The sequence below is a fragment of the Carcharhinus amblyrhynchos genome, chromosome 28, assembly GCF_965287045.1.
Source record: "Carcharhinus amblyrhynchos chromosome 28, sCarAmb.v2.hapA, whole genome shotgun sequence".
Lineage (NCBI taxonomy): Eukaryota > Metazoa > Chordata > Chondrichthyes > Carcharhiniformes > Carcharhinidae > Carcharhinus > Carcharhinus amblyrhynchos.
This window is the reverse complement of record NC_137351.1, coordinates 5,586,894-5,607,159: the sequence shown is the minus strand read 5'-3', so window position 1 is coordinate 5,607,159 and position 20,266 is coordinate 5,586,894. Positions and strand designations below refer to the sequence as shown.

The following is a 20,266-nucleotide window of genomic DNA, read 5'->3' as shown; positions in this document are numbered from 1 at the left end:
GATGATTTGGAGTTGGGGACCAAGTATAGTGTGTTAAAATTCGTAGATGATACTAAGATGGGGGGAAGGGCAAAGTGTGCAGAGGATGCTGAAAGTCTGCTTACTTTTGTTCTGATGTGGAGATGCCGGCGTTGGACTGGGATAAACACAGTAAGACGTCTGACAACACCAGGTTTAAGTTCAACTGATTTTTATTTGCTTGTGAGTTTGCTATCAAATAAATCGGTTAAACTTAAACCAGGTGTTGTCAGACTTCTTACTGTACTTTTGTTCTGCCATTAACATATTCTGATCTTTTAATGTGCCACTATTAGCACCCTGTTTAGCCAGGCTCGCCACCATTTACATTCTCTTAGTCTTTTTGTCCATAACATTTTGTCAATCTCTCCCTAGCTTCTACCTATCGCTGGCCCTCCATCCGGCTCCTACTGCTCCAGCCACCCCTGCCTCTGCCCTGACAACAGAGTAAATCTCATTATATTTCCAGTTCTCTTTAGTTCTGACGAAGCGTCATACAGATTTGAAACAGGAATACAGCAGCACACAACTTAGGCTTCACAATTAAATGAAAGCTGATAGTTTCATGTCAAGGAGCAGTTCTATAAACTACAAATTAAAATCAGTCTTTTAACTGTGATGAATAGATATCCTCAGGCAAGCTATGCAGAAATGCTTTTAGTTTCTGCACAACAATATTGCAGATAGCCTAACTATAATCACGCAAAGTTCCTTTGCGTCCGGGGAGCGTTCCTCTACATTGGAAAATCACACGACACTCCATAGAGTGTATGTAGAACTTATTGCTCCGGGTCACGTGCTGGGACTTGCTGCTCCCTGCTTATTCCCACCAAATGCAACACAATTGAATAGTCAGAAGCTTTTTTCCACAGCTGCTGCCTCACTCTGGATCCAGTGAGATTTAACTTTATGCAACAACCTACTGTGCAATACCTTGTCAAAGGCCTTGCTAAAGTCTATGTAGACAACATCAACTGCACTGCCCTCGTCTACCTTCTTGCTTACCCCTTCAAAAAACTCAATCAAATTTGTGAGACGTGATTTTCCACTCACAAAGCCATGCTGACTGACCCTAATCAGTCCTTGCATCTCTAAATGCCTGTAGATCCTGTCTCTCAAAATACCTTCCAACAACTTACCCACCATAGATGTGAGGCTCACTAGCCTGTAGTTCCCAGGCTTTTCTCTGCAACCCTTTTTAAACAAAGGCACGGCATTTGCCACTCTCCAATCTTCTGGCAGCTCAATGGTGACAATCAATGACCATGACGATCAAATATCTCAGCTAGGGGACCCACAATTTCCTCCTTAGCCTCCCACAATGTCCTGGGATACACTTCGTCAGGTCCTGGAGATTTATCTACCTTGATGCGCTTTAAGACTTCCAGCACCTCCTTCTCTGTAATACGTACACTCCTCAAGATATCACTATTTATTTCCCCAAGTTCCCTAACATCCATGTTTTTCTCAATAATAAATACTGATGAGTATATTCATTTAGGATCTTACCCATCTCTTGTGGATCTGCACACAGGTGACCTTGTTGATCCTTAAGAGGCCCTACTCTCTCTCTTGTTAGTCTTTTGCCCTTTATGTATTTGTAGAAGCTCTTTGGATTGCCCTTTGCCTTATTTGCCAAAACAATCTCGTGCCCCCTTTTTGCCCTCCTGATTTCTCTCTTAACTCTACTTTTCCACCCCCTAAACTCTTCAAGGCATTCACCTGATCCCAGCTGCCTATGCATGTCATGTGCCTCTTTCTTCTTCTTGACCAGGGCCTCAATATCTCCAAGTCATCCAAGGTTCCCTACTTCTGCCAGCCTTGCCCTTCATTCTAAGAGGAATGTGTTTACCCTGAACCCTGGTCCACACTTACCAGATGTCCCTTTGTCTTCCCACAGACTCCCCCAATTAACTCTTGCAAGTTCCTGCCTGATACCATCAAAATTGGCCTTGCCCCAATTTAGAATTTTAACTTTTGGGCTAGACTTCACTAATTCCGTAGCTATCTTAAAACCAATAGATTTATGGTCACTGGTCCCAAAGTGATCCCTCATTTTGCCCTCTCGAAGGCTCGAGGGTATCGCTCGCGATGCAGAGCTGGTAAACAAGTCCATTGCAGACCTCCAGCGATTGGGTGAACTCATACATAACGGTTGTGTGATGGCCCTCAAGGAATTTGAAGACCAGCTTAAAGAAAACCCTGGGCTTGAGGGTGAGTAGGTGGACTCTGTGCTCTCATTGCCTCTTCAGTGTTTTTAGTCCCACATTCCAGCTTTCATGCTTTGCAAGAATGCTGATACGCGGGCTAAATAGCCACATTTGATGGGGGGGCGGGGTCCAGTGCAAATCAGACTTGAGCACAATTCCGGAGCCGTAGAATCCCTGCAGTGCAGAAGGAGGCCGTTACGCCCATCAAGCCTGCACCGACAATAATCCCACCAGCCCTCTCCTCTAACCCCACGTTTATACCCTGATAATCCCACTGACACTGATGGGCAGTTTAGCGTGACCAATCCACTGAAACTGCATATCTTTGGACTAGTTGGGGGTGGAAACCTTTTGAAGGTTTTCTGCCTTCTCCCTGCTTCATTTCTGAATTCTCATTGCTCATGAGGGCTGCATGGCATGATGAGCATTACTGGCTACGGGGTCATACATAAGGTTTGTCAGTTCCTTCTGGGCAAAACTACCCTGATTATCACGAGATTAAAAATCTGTTTGTTTTGATACTTGATAGCACATACAGGCTAGAAGCAAATTATATGTCTAATGTACTTACAAATATCAGCCCGATTGAGGACAAAAAGATTATACATCGTAGCAGTTCACAGCATTGAGATTGGATTGCAATCATTCATACAGCAGATTAGCAAAAACATTGCTGACAGTTGTGCACAACTGCATTTCAGCTGGTGTCTTTGCTTCTCTTGCTCTGACTTCCATCTGTTCCAGATGGCCACAGTTCTAGTTTGCAAGTTGCTTTAGCTTGGTTACTCACTGAATTTGCTGTTACATTTTTGAACCAGTTTGTCCCTAACCTTAGCCATCATCAAGGCATTTACCATATTGCCCTCTGCTCAGTTTGTTATCCGAACTTAATCATTTCCTAAGTGCAGATTCTATCAGTGACCTGCATACTTAACATTTCGGGGTGTGACTCACTCGGTCGATGAGACATTTCCGAGATTTGTTTTTTACATAGCGGCCCATCGATGGTGTTGCTCACTCATTGTGAGTCAGAGCAGACGTTAAAATATTTTGGGACGTTCAGAAGGAACGCTCACAGAGAAAGGGTGGGGTTCTCCGACCTTCCAGCTGCCTGGTTCCCGCCGGTGGGAGCCAGTGGGATTCTCTGGTCCCACCGCTGTCGATGGGAATTCCCATTGATGTTACCCCACACTGGCAGGAAACCCCAGGATGGGGCTACACCACCAGCATAAACAGCTGGAGAATTCCGGCCAAGATTTTTAATAATCGTCAGGTAAAACCACAGAGACTGTATCCAAAGCAACAATACAACAGCGCAATTAATTGCGTTGGTAGAGGAGCAAAGTGGCTGTGTCAGGTTCTCTAACTGCTGCTCACACACTGTACTTTTGGACTCATTATGCTGCAGGAAAGGGTCCTGGGAAAAAGAGGGGACCAACCATCAAGGTTTCTGGTATCCAGGTCAATGTCAAATCGATTCTCATTCATGAAGATGAGTTTGAGGCTTTACATAAAGCCATTCCCACTGACCCTGAGGAAAGAAAAAAGTGAGTTCAATAATTTGTTGTCCAGAAGATAACTAAGGCATTAGTGTTTTCCAGTAGTGGATTTTCTATGACATTACTGTCAGTAGGCTTTGATGTAATGAAGATAGAAGCATTAAACCATGTCGTGCACAATGAAGGGTTATTTAGAGTTTAGTTACATTTATTTGAAAACATGACCAGTGAGGCCAATTAAGAAGAATCCAGATGTTCGGCTTTGCTTGCAGAAACCCGAGCAGGTTCCTTTGTAGATTCCAAATGACTGCCTTTGATTTGATTTATTATTGTCAACACATATTAGTATACAGCGAAAAGTATTGTTTCTTGTGCGCTAGACTGACAAAGCACACTATACATAGAAAAGGAAGGGAGAGAGTGCAGAATGTGGTGTTGCAGTCATAGCTAGGGTGTAGAGAAAGATCAACTTAATGCAGGGAAGAAGCTATAGGATAGAGGTGGAGAGGCTCTTCCCGCTCAGAAAGGACAGTAGGACTAGAGGGCACAGCCTCAGGATAAAGGGGGGGCGGTTTAGAACGGAGTTGAGGAGGAACTTCTTCACTCAAAGGGTGGTGAATCTCTGCCCGTTGAAGTGGTGGAGGCTGCCTCGCTAAATATTTTTAAGATGTGGGTTGATAGGTTTTTGATAGGCAAGGGGACTAAGGGTTATGGGGAGAGGGCGGGAATGTGGAACTGAGCCACGACAGATCAGCCTTGATCTTATTGAATGGCAGGGCAGGCTCGAGGGGCTAGATGGCCTACTCCTGTTCCTATTTCTTATGTTATGTTCTAACACTTCTGTCACCTGCCCTTCCCTATTTCCCAAGTGGAGGTCAACTTTTGCCCTCTTTCTAGTCGGGCCATCCACATACTGAATGAGAAATTCATCCTGAATACTGTCAACAAATTTCTCTCCATCCAACCCTTTAATACTATGGATGTCCCATTCAATGTTGGGAAAGTTAAAAATCTCCGACTATTATCACCCTATTTTTCTTGGAGCTATCTGTAATCTTCTTACATATTTGCTCCTCAATTTCCTACTGACTATTTGGGGGCCTATAGTACAACCCTATCAAAGTGATTTCCCCCTTCTTGTTTCTTAGTTCTACCCATATAGACTCAGTGGCTGAACCCTCAGATCTAGCCCCTCTCAGTATGGCAGTAATGCTTTCCCTAAGCAAAAGTGCAACTCCCCCTCTTCTCTTACCTCTTGTTCTAACTTTCCTGTAGCATTTGTACCCTGGAACATTGAGCTGCCAGTCCTGTCCCTCCCTTAACCATGTTTCAGTAATTGCTATAATATCCCAGCCCCATGTACCCATCCATGCCCTGAGTTCATCTGCCTTGCCCGTCAGGCCTTTTGCATTGAAATAAATGCAATCCAGTTTAATCTGGACTTCCCTTGCTCTCTGTCTTGCTTTTGCCTGATTTGTCTGGTACTGGGATAATGACACTGCCTTTACTACTTAATATGCTTTCTTTAACTTCTGTGCTGTCCTCAACTTTCTGTTTTGTCTCCCTACTGCTTTGGATCCCATCCCCCTGCCATATTAGTTTAAACCCTCCTGAGTGGTTCTAGCACATTTCCCCACCAAGATGTTAGTCCCCGTCCAGGTGTAACCCATCCCTCTTGAACAGGTCAGCCCTTCCCCAGAAAAGATCCCAAAGAGCCAAAAATCTAAATCCCTGCCCCCTGCGCTAGTTCTTAAGCCACACATTCATCTGCTTAATCTTCCTATTCCTACTCTCAGTAGCACATGGTAGGAAATTACTACCTCCAGGGTCCTGCACTTTAGCCTTCTGCCTAACTCCCTATACTAACACTTCGGGACCTCATTCCTTTTCCTACCTAAATTGTTGGTACCAACATATACAATGACCTTTGGCTGCTCACCCTCCACCTTAAGAATGTCCTGCAACCGCTCAGAGATGTCCTTGACCCTGGCACCAGGAAGGTAACACACCGTCCTGGAGTCTCGATTGCGGCCACAGAAACGCGAGTCCCCTATTAATACTGCTTACTTGCTCTTTGCCCAACCCTGTCTCATAGCAGAAACAGGCCTAGCTGCTGCTGGTAGCTCCCCCTGACAGGCTATCCCCCTCAACAGTATCCAAACTATATACTTGTTTGAAAGAGGAATAGCCACAGGAGACTTGAGCGTTACTTGCCTGCCTCTCCTGGCAGTCACCCATTTACCTGTTTGACCCTCTGCTGCGAGAACCTCCCTATAACTAGTGTCTATCACACTCTCTGCCTCCTGTATGCTCTGCAGTGCATCCTTCTGTCACTCTGTATGTGTTTTAATTGGTTAAAGTTATGCTAATTATTTTTGTTATATTCTGTGATCGTAATTAAAATTTATTTTGATAAAAGCTTCCTAAGTGAATCATTTGAATCATACCTGGATTGAAACACCTTATGCTCACCTTAATACCAAAATCAAATGCAAAGGTGAGGTCCAAGCTAATTGCCTAACATACCTTGGAGTTTCTGATCTTGGCTAAACACTAGGATTGGGCGTGAGGAAATTCAGGTTAACCATCGTGGTTGCAGAGCAACATTAGAATGGACATGGACCCATGCCAACAGGAAGATTATTGCAAAACATGAGTAGTTAATTACTCAGTGTTACACAATCAGAAACTCACAGCAGACTTTGGATTTGCGAGTTGTAAGTACGGAATACAAGACTTCCTACAGCGCTTGATATTTGCAACACCAGTAAGTGAAAGTTCAATTTCATGATTATTTCATAATCTACAAGTTCAAAGTACTCTCTCAAATGTAATGAATAGATCTCCTAAGCAAGGCAGGGTTAAATTGCATCTAATTTCTATACAATGATATTGAAGGCAGCAACCATTTCTTTAGGTTATGTGCATTGCCCTAACACCAGGGACAAGGATTTTATGGCTTCACCACAGCGTGTCTTCCCGCCCATCACCTGCAGATGCAGTGTGCCATTTAATTTGCCATTTCCTTTTGTAGGACCATGACATCCACTGGGGTAGAGGGACTGTAAAATCCTGGCTCAAGTACCGATTTTGATTTGATTTGATTTATTACTGTCATATGTATTGGGACATAGTAAAAAGTATTGTTTCTTGCATGCTATACAGACAAAACATAGTGTTTATAAAGTAGATAGGGAAGAAAGAACGAAGAGGGTGCAGAATAGTATGTGGCAGTCACAGATAGAAATTCCTAGTTTAGTAAGTATAGGAACTGGTTAGCATGTGATTCGCAATAACGCCAACAGTTCAGGTTTGATTTCCATTGCTCCTGAGAGTGCCAGGAAGGACCACAAACAAAACTACCGAGAAAAGTATCCCAGGAAGAAGCATTAACTGGCACCAGTGAATTGAATGGAATAGTGAGTGGACAAGCAGGAGAATTGTTTGATCTTGAGGAGAATTGTTTGATAGAGCAGACGCAGCACGGTTTCGTTAGGGGGAAGTCATGTCTGACAAATTTACTGGAGTTCTATGAGGATGTGTCTAGGGCGGTGGATAGAGGAGAGCCGGTGGATGTGGTCTTTCTTGATTTTCAGAAGGCGTTTGACAAGGTGCCTCACAAGGGGTTATTGCAGAAGGTAAGGGGGCATGGAGTTGGGGGTAGGGTGTTAGCGTGGATAGAGGATTGGTTGTCAAATAGGAGGCAGAGAGTGGGGGTTAATGGGTGCTATTCGGATTGGCGGTTGGTGACTAGTGGAGTGCCCCAGGGGTCGGTGCTGGGGCCTCAGCTATTTACCATTTATATAGATGATCTGGAGGAGGGAACCGAGTGTATGGTGTCGAAATTTGCTGATGACACCAAGATTGGGGGAACGGCAAATTGTGCGGAGGGTGTGGAGAGTCTGCAGAAGGATCTAGATAGGCTGGGCGAATGGGCCAGGAACTGGCAAATGGAATTTAATGTTGGCAGGTGCGAGGTGGTCCACTTTGGTAGGAAGAATGGTAGGAAGGACTATTACTTACGTGGCGAAAAACTGCAGCAGGCGACGGTGCAGAGGGACCTCGGGGTCCTTGTGCATGAGTCGCAAAAACCCAGCCTGCAGGTGCAGCAGGTGGTCAGGAAGGCGAATGGGATGCTGGCCTTCATAGCGAGGGGGATTGAATATAAAAGTAGGGAGGTCTTGCTGCAGCTGTATAGGGCATTGGTGAGGCCGCAGCTGGAGTACTGTGTGCAGTTTTGGTCGCTGCACTTACGCAAGGATATTTTGGCCTTGGAGGGAGTGCAGAGGAGGTTTACTAGGCTGATACCGGAGTTGAGGGGGTTGAGCTATGAGGAGAGGCTGAATAAACTAGGCTTGTACTCGTTAGAGTTTAGAAGAATGAGGGGAGATCTCATTGAGACGTATAAGATGATGAATGGGATGGATAGGATAGAGGTGGAGAGACTCTTCCCGCTCAGAAAGGACAGTAGGACTAGGGGGCACAGCCTCAAGATAAAGGGGGGGGCGGTTTAGAACGGAGTTGAGGAGGAACTTCTTCACTCAAAGGGTGGTGAATCTCTGGAATTCTCTGCCCGTTGAAGTGGTGGAGGCTGCCTCGCTAAATATTTTTAAGACGCGGGTTGATGGGTTTTTGATAAGCGAGGGGATTAAGGGTTATGGGGAGAGGGCGGGAATGTGGAACTGAGCCACGACAGATCAGCCATGATCTTATTGAATGACGGGACAGGCTCGAAGGGCTAGATGGCCTACTCCTGCTTCTATTTCTTATGTTCTTATGTTTCGGGGATAGGGCCTGGGTGGGATTGTTGTTGGTGCAGACTCGAAGGGCCAAATGGCCTTCTTCTGACTGTAGAGTTTCTCTGTTTTTATGTCCACAGGATGACAATGGCCTTCTAAAGCCCTATAAAAGGGCAGCATTCCTCACAATATATATAGTGATGTTCAACCTATCTACCCAATCAAATCGCAAGAATCACAGGAGATTATCCTGATGCCTAACATGGTGTTGTATATTGCATGGTAGTTCTAAATAACATGTCTTAAAATCACAGAATCCCTACAGTACTGAAAGAGGCCTCACTATTTAATGTATTTGTACACTGCTTAATATATTAAAATAAATTGCAAGAATAAAATGGAAAATATAATCTCTTGCTGGAAGGTATTATGATTTAGATTAAATGCCATAAATTTCTGACATAGCATCTGAAAAATAGTCTGACTCCCATTGGCTGAATAAGACATATCTCCAAATCAAAATGTTCCAAAATTTAAAAGAACATAGACCTTGAACGTGATTTTTATCATAGTTGCTTTTATCTCACCCAGTATCTTGGGACCACAGTCAACGGTAAACCAATTTGAATGTCTAGTGCTCGTCTCGAACATTCTATAATGGGAGGTGGGTGAAAAGGTCACGGGTTCTGCAAAAGTGAATGCACCTCAGCATGTTCCATGTTCGAAGAGTAACAAGCACAATCCAACATTGAATAAAACTGGCACCGTAACGTTTGCTGTTTACACAGCTATTGTCACTTCAAATAAAAAGTGATTAATTGCACTTGCTAACTATAGACTCGTTAAGTTGACTTTAAGAATAGGAAACATGTTTAAATGAATCATGAAAGATGCCCACTATGACCACTGAGATGATGAGATTCTTTTCAGGGCCACTAAAGACAACCTATTAAAATTTTGTTATTTATTAATATTGATTCTCGATAGTTGTACCATGTACTGTGTATTAATACAGTCATGCATTCACCAGAATTGGCATCACAGATCACTAGAACAGGAAACTGTCAGAGTGAAGAAGCAACCATCGCCCTGTAAATATCACCCTGGGTGGCACGGTAGCACAGTGGTTTGCACCACTGCTTCACAGCGCCAGGGACCCGAGTTCGATTTGTGGCCTGGATCACTGTCCATGTGGAGTCTGCATGTTCTCCCTGTTCTGCATGGGTTTCCTCCGGGTGCTATCGTTTCCTCCCACATTCTGAAAGATGTGCTGGTTAGGTGCATTGACCCAAACAGGTGCTGGAATTTGGTGACTAGCGGAATTTTATGGTAACTCCATTGCAGTGTTAATGTTAGCCTTACTTGTGACTAATAAATAAACTTTACTTTATTAAAGCACAATTATTTTGAACTTCCAGTGCTTCCCAGTGTCAATTCTCCAAAATACAACATAAAAACTGGCGACGAGGACTTTGCTAGCTACCTAAGAGAAGCAAGTCTCTTGGAAAAGTCAGAAAAAGAAGACGTTGATTGGAAGTTCTTTGCATGTGCTGAGGCGCATAGGATAGAGGTGGAGAGGCTCTTCCCGCTCAGAAAGGACAGTAGGACTAGAGGGCACAGACTCAAGATAAGGGGGGGGCAGTTCAGGACGGAGTTGAGGAGGAACTTCTTCACTCAAAGGGTGGTGAATCTCTGGAATTCTCTGCCCGTTGAAGTGATGGAGGCTGCCTCGCTAAATATATTTAAGACGCAGGTAGATAGGTTTTTGATAGGCAAGTGGGTTAAGGGTTATGGAGAGAGGGCGGGAAAGTGGAACTGAGCCACGACAGATCAGCCATGATCTTATTGAATGGTGGGGCAGGCTCGAAGGGCTAGATGGCCTACTCCTGCTCCTATTTCTTATGTTCTTATGTGAGCAACTTGCAAAATCTGTTGTCAAGTTTTTTAACTTGCTGCTCCTGGCTCAATACCATCAAATCGTAACACAATCCGCTCCCATTGTATCCAAACCTGCATTTTACATGAGAGGACATGTAGCCCCCAGGTTTGATTTGTTAAATATATTGTCAAACACGGTCATAATTGTATTCAAAATATCTGTAAGTCCAGAAGAATGAAAAAGCACAATATTTTTACAAGGTTGCCAAAGTTTGGATTCACAAGAATCACAGATGTCCTTCAATGCAAAACATATAAAGTTAGCATGCAGATACAATGAGCAGTTGGGAAGGCAACTCACATGGTAGGGTTTTCAGTTGCCCCCTTCCCCCATTCTCCCTGGTGGATATAAAGATGGATGGGGCAGGGACAATGTGATGGAAACTGAAAATTTGGTTTCCTACCTGACTTGGTGGGGTGTGATTCTCATCAGAGATCAGAATCACCCCCACTGTCCAATTGTTGGCAGCACCAGTGGGAAATCACCCCAGTCCAGACCAACATAGAGCATTCAAATTGGCGAGATAGACTGGGGCAAACTGTGGAGTTTTGGATGGAAGAGGGAGGCCTGGACTATGGAACACCAGGCGTAGCAGTGGTTCATGTGGATCTCTGCGCAGTAGCCTCTTCTAGCTGCAGATGAGCAACTACAGAAGGTTTTGTTGGCTGGTGATTGCCTGTGCTGTAGTGGGGGGGATTACATGAGGTAGGTTTGAAGAGGTAGAGGACTAGGTAGTGTTTGCGAGTGGCAGGGGAAAGCTGTAGTTATCATTGAATAGGTGAGTTGATATTATTTGCTCTTTGTCAATAAAAATTATAATAGTTAAGAGATTATATTTCTAACCTGTTTCTTATTTAACATTGTCCCAGACTATTAAAGGAACAAAACAGAACATGGGGTAAATGTATGGTAAATTCCAAATAATATGAAAGAAACACAAGAAAAATAAAAATAAGCAACAAGTTTCATGACCTTATGCCCAACAGGAAGCCCAGTGATGATGGCTGGAGCCCAAGTGATCCTGGAACTGTTCACACACCCAGTCCTGGTTGGAGCCCAATTTATTCAGATCAAAGTCTTCCTTTTACAGTGTGTCACAAACAACTTCTGTGTAAGACTTGGTATGAACATAGTCGGAAAACAGTATACAAAGAGAAATACAAGCTGCTCTATTTGATCTGTGATTACTGTGGTATTATCATATTGTGCAAAACACAAAGGCAGGCCAAACTTAGATTCCCATAGCATGTGTATTGCTAAGTGGGCTGGCGAATATATTAACTCCTAACTTTCTATACACCCCACTAATCCCACTAACCTACATATCCTGGGACTATGGAGCATGACCAATCCACCGAATCTGCACATCTTTGGACTGTGGAAACTGGAGCAGCCGGAGGAAACTCATGCACACATGGGGAGAATTACAGATTCCACATAGATAGTCACGCAAGGCCAGAATTGAACCCTGTCTCTGGCACCATAAAGCTGCAGTGCTGCCCACTGTGTCACCACGCTGTGCTGATCAGGCCTGGATATTTTCTTCTACACTAATGCCAAAGTCTGAAATGTGAACAGAAAATATTGGAGTTGTACAGTAGGACAGGCATCCTTTGAGGAGAAAGAAAGGAAAGGTTACTAAAGAACAAAGAACAAAAAAACAAAGAAAAATACAACACAGGAACAGGCTCTTCAGCCCTCCATGCCCATGCTGATCATGATGCCCTAACTAAACTAAAAAAAACCTTCTGTCCTTACTCATGCCGAATCTCTTTATTCCTTCCCCACTCATGTTCCCATGCAGATACCTCTTAATTGTTACTAATGTGCCTGCTTCCACCACTTCCTTTGGAAGTGCATTTCAGGCACCCACCACGCTCTGCATGAAAAATCTCTCCTGCACATCTCCCTTAAAATTTCCCCCTCTCACCTTGAATCTGTGCTGCCTTGCATTTGACACTTCCACCCTTGGAAAAAATTTCCAACTATTCACCCTGTCTATGCCTCTCATAATTTTGTAGCCTTCGTCTTTCCAATCAAAACAATCCTACTTTATTCAACCTTTCCTCATAGCCAACACCCTCAAGACCAGGCAACATCCTGGTGAACCTTCTTTGTACTCCCTCCAAAGCTCTCACGTCCTCCTATGCTCGCTACTTTTCAGAATTTGTTGTCTTCACCACTTACCTCTGCCGAGTCCTTCTGTGTCCATTGATTAGAAATTGAACTGTATGGCCACATAAGTACTCTGATTACAAGAGCAGCTCAGATACTGAGAATTCTGTGGCAAGTATCTCACCTCTTGACTCTACAAGGATTGCCTACAGTCTGCAAGACACAAGTCTGGACGTGTGGTATAGCAGACAGGACTTGCCTGGATAAATCCAGCTCCAACAATGTTTGAAACTCAATGCCACCTGGGACAAAGCAGCCACTTGAAAAAATTCAATCCACCATACTCGCTTCCTCTATCACTAACAGTAATAGATGTGTGTGTCATATATGTGTGAGAAGTAGGAGGTACCCAACCCGAGGCCAGTCAGTTTGTATGGATTACACCCGAGCAACTGACTCAATCCTTGGGGGGGAGCTCGATCGGCTTAGTTGTCACCGTTAGGTTTCAACCGTCGAGCCCATCCAAAGAGACACCTCTAGGGACATCAATCCCACTTCCCTTTCCCCCCCTGCTCTTGAAATCAAAGACACGGCGGAGTCATTCTACGTCAGTTTATTCAATCTTGCAAGAAAGGGTGCAGTCCCGCAGGTACACACACACACACAATACATGATTCTGCCTTATATGCCTATGCAGTTTATCATACATCTCCCTTCCCTTGTTAATTGGCTCCCGCACCGTGCTTCCTTATCGTGAACTGCTCAGCTAGTTCTGTCCTTGGTTTCCACGCTCCCTTATCGTGAACTGCTCAGCTAGCTTCACCCTCCTACATCTCTCTTCCCTTGTTCTATCTTTGGCGCCTATTCCTCCTTTTTATGGTTCGCAGTAACCGCTTCTTTATCATACCCAACCCATGACTACTTTGACTGCGAGCAACTGATTTCATACTTGTTTTTAAGCACCTGCCCCTGCAAAGCGTTTATACAGCATATTTCACTTCTCAATTTCCCGCTCTGTCAGCCCGCTTTCTCAAAAATTGCATCAGCTTCCCCTTACAATCCCCCCTGCTTTTCCTTACGCGCTGCAATTTTTGACTTCCACCTCCTGTTTCCATCCCTCAAGCATTATGCGGGCTCGTTCGTCCCAGGTGCCATCTCCACCTTTGGTGTCTAGGAGGCCCTGTCCCTCCTCTGTTTCTAAGTGTATGCCCACTACCCGTCCATCCAGGATATCGCGTTTAGTCAGAGCCGTTTCAATGAGCCTCTGTGTCAGACCCCGTATGCAAGGGATAACACAGCACCCTAAGGCGGTCAACACCCCTGCTACCACTATAAAGGAGATGAGGACGGATACTACGACTCCTTTCCATTTCCCGAACCATGTCTCCCACCACCCAGCAAGGTCAGTATCCACTCCTGAATTTTCAGCCATCTCCTCAGCCAGGGTCGTTAGTCCTTCTAAAGCCCTAGTGATTGACCCATCAGGGGCAGTGTTGTTCGGGATGAAGGTACAACACTGTGTCCCTATCATGACACAGACCCCTGCCTTTCTCTGCCAGGATCATGTCTAAGGCTAGCCTGTTTTCCCATGCCATTCTGCTGGTGGCATCAAGCTGCGCCGCGATTCCCTTCACTGCATCGCGGGTGTAATTAATAAATCGCTGCTGGTTATAGTAGATGTAGTTGATCCAATCCACATTCTTATTGATGGTCACCCACCAGAACAGAGACTCAAACCCCGCCGCTATCTGGTTTCTAGCTTTATATTCATCGGGAACCCCCCTGGGGACTCCTATATTGTCTAAATAGACCCGGTCGTCAAAAGAGGTGGGTAAGCTCCTCTCTGTTCGCCGATCCCTACGGGGTTCCTGGTGTTCGAATGCCAGGGTGAATGGGACAACTGATTGGACTATCGCGCAGGTCCCTGTCCATCTCCGGGGTAACGTTGGTCGCAAAGTCCTTCCTCCACAGTACCACCAGAGGTCAGCTCGGGGGACCTGGATTTGGGAATAATTCCCTTCCCCCGTGTCGTCACTGACGTTTTTGATCGTACCGCATCTGTCAAAGGTGCCCACCTGCCTGTCCAGTCTGTTCCCAGTCAGGGAAACACAAGTGTGACGTGTCCCTAATACCCCAGAGAACACTGGGGGCTGCGATTCCCTGTTGGATCTTACAGGGGGAAACGTCAGGCCCAGGGATTGGCAGGTGGGATCATCCCAGGCCGTCCGGTGTTGATATAATCTCACCAGGCATTCCATCTGTTGTGGCTCCTTATCCCATCCCAACGGGAAGGGAACTACCTGTGGAGTCGGCCTACTGCCCGTGCAGGCATAACAGTTGCCTTTTTCGAGCCTTTTGACCGTATACCTGACCCATTCAATCCAGGCATTCGTTTCTCCGAACCCCGTTTCTATTTCAATAGTCTCCTTGAGATCTTTTATCTTTATCACCCTAACCCCTTCGGAACTTTCCGAGACGGATGTCTCCTTCCATAGAACCGGGGAACTGCCAGCTACCGCCTTCTGGACCGTGATCCGTACGCAGCACAATCTATCCCCCCTAACTCTTACCCCTAGTACTTCATTGTCCAGGTTCCCATACCTATTTCCCACCATCCATTCCGTCTGCCTCACGGTGAGGTATAACGGATTACACTGGTTCAGCCCGCAATTCCTAGGGAGGATGGCCCGTGGAATTAACGAGACACGTTCCCTAACCCCGAGTGATATATCCTCACCTAGCCCTTTTCCCAGGAAAAACAATTCCATCCTCTTTCCCTGGTATCCCTTCTGCCTTTCAAGGTTTACTGCAGTCTGGTCACGTTCCCCTACGGTCTCGCATGGCACCATCCGGCAGAGATCAATCTCTATTACCTGAACCTGGGGTGCTTCGTTTATGGTGAGCGAATATATTTTGCCTGCGTGGGCCGCCTCTTCCGCATACCACCTATCAACTGCTTCCTGATGTACCCGTGCCATAGCTCCCAAGCCCCTCCCCAGAAACTTTATCCACATTATTAGCAATATTAGTAGCATTTCAGTATTGTGATCAGAGTTCATTTCAGAATATTGTCCACTTAGTCCTCTGTAATATGCTCCGCCTCTGTAATGTGATCGCTAAGAGTTGACGTCTCCTCCACTGGAGCCGGTACCGGTCCCTTAACTCTGGTGTAATGCGTCCAGCCTCTCTCAGCCGTCCGTATAGCAGTCTCTGTAATCAGTAGTACCAAGAAGGGGCAGTCCCAGATCGGCTCCAATGTTCGTAGTTTCCAGTTCTTAATTAGGACCCACTGTCCCGCCTTGATAGTGTGAACCGCGAATTCTAGAGGCGGCGTCCGTGCCAGGAGTCCCTGTTGACGTAAACGAGACAGGACAGATTCCAAGGCCTCAACATATTTTCGTATAAATACGTCTCTAGACTCGAAGAGGGGTAACTCCCCCCTCGGTCCATTAAAGGGGAGACCGAACAACATTTCATACGGGGAGACACCTAAATCACGCCGCGGTTGCGTTCGTATTTGTAGGAGAGCTAGGGGAAGGCACTTAGTCCAGGGCAGCCCCGTTTCAGTAGTGAGTTTCGTGAGCTGTTTTTCAAGGGTCTGGTTCATCCGCTCGACCTTGCCCGAGGACGGGGGATGCCAGGGGGTGTGGAAGTCCCATGATATTCCTAATCCTTTCATTATCCCTTGTAGCACTTTTGATGTAAAATGTCTTCCCTGATCAGAATCTACATTCTCTACCAAACCATATCTAGGCGCTATTTGTTCGAGTACTCCCCTGATGTAAGTGGGCCATGATTTCCCCCATTACTTGTTTATTTATCATTTCTCTTCCATCCGGCAGTACCCATTTCCCTTCCTCAGTTTCCCTAGCTCCCATCTCAGTCAGCTCCTCCTTTTCCTTTTCTGTAAAGATTGGATTCGCTCCCCGGGGCATTAGGGAAATAAGGGCCTGCATCCTAATTGGTTGTGGGTTTAGGGCTGCTTTTTTTTTATTTCATCGGCTAGCTTGTCCACAGGCCTCTCCTTGATCCCTTGGGATATTAAAATGTCCCAAATATAACACCCGTGCTTATCGTCTACTATAAAGAAAAACTTATCCTGTGAGTTCAAGTTCAAGGGGATGGACGAGAACTCATGAGCTATATCTAATACTGTAAATACTTTGTGGGACGATGATAATACCCAAAATTTGGCATTTGAACTCCAGGGCTGGAGTTTTCTCAGTGACACCAGGATCTGATGTCTTTCCCTGGTGTGAAGGATTTAAATTGGTCAATGGATTATTCACTGTTCCTCCCCTCGTTACCGGAGCAAGGTTACAGACCTTCTCCTCAGTATCAAAGTCGCTCCCAGGCGCTGTGAGTTTCATGGTCATACTGCCGGGGTAGGGAGGTAATGTCCCCCTGCAGTAGTCTTCTAACACTTGGTTTTGTTTCTCCAGTTCCCTTACTCTGAATTCTAATTCCTTAATCTTTTTATCCCCACTCCACTTCTTAGTGGAAGTGGCTACTTGTTCAATTAGTCCAGCTAACTGATGTATTAACAATACTGCTATTTTCTTTGTTTGGTTTCTCTTTTCTAACTCTCCAATCTGTGATTCTGATGTTTTAATTTTCTCCTTGTCGTCAGCCCAATTTTTTTTTACCCAAGACTGAGATGTGTTCAATTAATCCGGTTTAAACCTGTTTAATTAATTCAAACTAAGAGAATTCCAATTATCTTAGTTCTGTCCTTTTTTTCCAATCATTTCCATTGTTGATCTAGTGGGTGAAATGGATCCCACCCCTAGGTCGCTCTTCTCAGAGTCTGGTGATACCTGTTAGGGGTGTTTAGTGCCCTCCGTACCACCACTTACACTCGTGAGCTTACACCCTTAAGCTCACACTATTAAGCCGGCTTTCCCTTCTACTCCGGCGATCTCTCAGACAGATTCTTTCTTACTCACGTCTGAACATCACATCCCAGGCATCCTTCTCTAGCCTTTACACTCACTTCAAACTCCTGAACTTCGCATAGGGGGCCACCCCTCTTAACAACTGGTCTAAGGCTGGGTGTAAAGACAGATGCCTCCTTGTCTGTACATGCTCAGCTCAGACCTCTCACACACACTCACACTTTTTCATCACAGGTGAGCCCCTACTGCACTTTGATTCACTCCCTTAAATTTGGTAATCTATTCCGGAGCTCCGGTTGTGGCCATTCAACCGGACCCGTAAACAGATCCCGGGTTTCGGCACCAATTCTTGTAAGTAAAGATACCTCTGAGACTAATTGTGAGTCAAAGTACAGCAGTTTATTTAACAAAAGCCTGATTCAGAAAATCCAAAATAAGATTTATTTTTATCACCTTTAAATATCCCCACTAAATCAAGACCCTTGCACATACTTACAATTCTGGTACAATAAAACAAAACATCACTTGGAGCACAGATGCACGAAGAAATACTGAAAGCATTCTAATGTGCAATCTACATGTTTAATTATTTCTACAGCTCTGCCTTTGTAACCAACACAGGCAAGTACAAAATCAAATCTACTGTGTGCCTAAATGGTTAACTCTCCTCACAACTTTAAGATGCAATGTAATGCCACCTTTCCCACTTGGCAGAATTCAAATCTCTGTCCGATCCCTACATAATTTATTAAACTTAAAGCAATTCACTTTGATTGGCTATACCTATTACATCACATGAGGGTCTCAATTACACAGTTACACCCTCTCTCTCTCTCTCTCGGTACCATACAGAGTCAGCCTGCTTGTCTCTTTTTAACCCTTTACTGATGGGAGCTCACTGGCCTCTAATAAATTTGACCATGTTTGATTCGGGTGCCTCACGTCATGACAAATCCCTTTCTCTCTCAAACAGTCATATAGTCATGCACAATTCCGAATACATAATCGCTATTAGCGTTCTCCCCGCACCTCAGTAAAAGCCTATGTCAGGATTACCAGTTCCACTGACATACTTCTCTCTACTCTTTCTGCTCAGACCAATTGTAGGTCCATCCCATTCACGCTGATCCATCTATATACTTCGTGACCCATCCACAAACTCCAGTGCCTCCAGGGACACCTCCCTTATTCTACTTTCCTCTGCTCCCTCATCACATAACCTCCCCCGCAGCCCCTAAATTAACATTATCCAGCAACTTGCATGGTCAATTTCTTTCTGGAACACCGGCTGCTTCTCCCTTACCGCATCCCTCTGAACCTCCCAGGGTCTCGGTTTACCCTGTGTTTGCTGGATCACAGGATATAGTGGGACAGACAGGGGCGACCCAGGTATCGCTCCCACCCAGCAAGCCGCGTATTTGATTTCCTCCGGGCTGGGTGATGGTTTACCATTTACATATAAATTTAAGAGTTGGCAGACCCAATCCTCGTCCAATCCGTATTTTGGCCAGAATACTGACGGTGGCCGGATTGGTTCTGCTGTCCATATAAAACAACAATATTTTATCATAACCGTTTTGTCCAGATTTCTCGTCTTCGTCCCATAGTCCCAATTTTGTAACTTCATACCTAATGGGCTATCTGGGGGTATTTCCTCCTTCTTATCCTTCCTCCTAGGTTCCCCGTCCCGAAGACGACCTATTTCCCATGGTTAGTCTCCAGTAGTCGTCTTGAGTATGAATCACCCACACTCTCAGATCATACTGTCATAACCATGAAGTCAACAAGGTAGATAATAACTCTCACTAGCCCGAATCCAAATTCCGAGAGAAATTTCTTACCTTGATCCGTGCACGGAGTTGTCTGACTTCTGCCTGTGTGTGTACCCCCTTTCCTTTTTACAGGTCCCCGTCACAGTCCTTCTCCCCTACTCATCCGTGTGATTTCCTTCCTAGGGTCCAGAATTATCTCAATCGAGTGGTTTCAGATCTCTCCACCCGGGGACCAAAACGGCATTCCTAGGCATAAATATATACCAGACGCGTCTTATTCCACGGAGTTGGTCCCCCTGCGAGAGGTCCCCGTTATAATTCAGGATCCCGGACGAGCCCCCAATTTGTGTGAGAAGTAGGAGGTACCCAACCCGAGGCCAGTCAGTTTGTATGGATTACACCCGAGCAACTGACTCAATCCTTGGGGGGGAGCTCGATCGGCTTAGTTGTCACCGTTAGGTTTCAACCGTCGAGCCCATCCAAGGAGACACCTCTAGGGACACCGATCCCACTTCCCTTTCCCCCCCTGCTCTTGAAATCAAAGACACGGCGGAGTCATTCTACGTCAGTTTATTCAATCTTGCAAGAAAGGGTGCAGTCCCGCAGGTACACACACACACACACAATACATGATTCTGCCTTATATGCCTATGCAGTTTATCATACATCTCCCTTCCCTTGTTAATTGGCTCCCGCACCGCGCTTCCTTATCGTGAACTGCTCAGCTAGTTCTGTCCTTGGTTTCCACGCTCCCTTATCGTGAACTGCTCAGCTAGCTTCACCCTCCTACATCTCTCTTCCCTTGTTCTATCTTTGGCGCCTATTCCTCCTTTTTATGGTTCGCAGTAACCGCTTCTTTATCATACCCAACCCATGACTACTTTGACTGCGAGCAACTGATTTCATACTTGTTTTTAAGCACCTGCCCCTGCAAAGCGTTTATACAGCATATTTCACTTCTCGATTTCCCGCTCTGTCAGCCCGCTTTCTCAAAAATTGCATCAGCTTCCCCTTACACTAGCACTGCCAGTACTTGCAGTTTCCCTTCTAAGTCAGACAGTATCATAACTTTGTATCAT

General features: G+C 45.3%; 1 protein-coding gene and 1 pseudogene across 4 annotated transcripts in view; one reads left to right on the top strand and one right to left on the bottom strand.

Moving 5' to 3' along the window:
- LOC145359526 (UDP-glucuronosyltransferase 2C1 pseudogene) overlaps positions 1-20,266 on the top strand; it is a 42,995-nt pseudogene that overhangs the window by 15,637 nt on the left and 7,092 nt on the right. Inside the window, exon 1 of one of the 3 annotated variants that reach the window (XR_013889594.1) lies at positions 6,392-6,494. The exons of 1 other annotated variant lie outside the window; for it this stretch is intronic. The product of XR_013889594.1 is annotated as a UDP-glucuronosyltransferase 2C1 pseudogene, transcript variant X1 (transcript). Of the gene's footprint in view, positions 1-6,391; positions 6,495-20,266 lie in introns of those variants that run through there. One more of the 3 variants, XR_013889595.1, reaches the window with a different exon arrangement.
- On the bottom strand, positions 13,596-15,498 carry LOC145359428 (uncharacterized). The gene is given in 2 exon segments (XM_080213976.1): positions 13,596-14,063; positions 14,065-15,498. Coding segments are annotated over 2 exon segments (1,902 nt in total).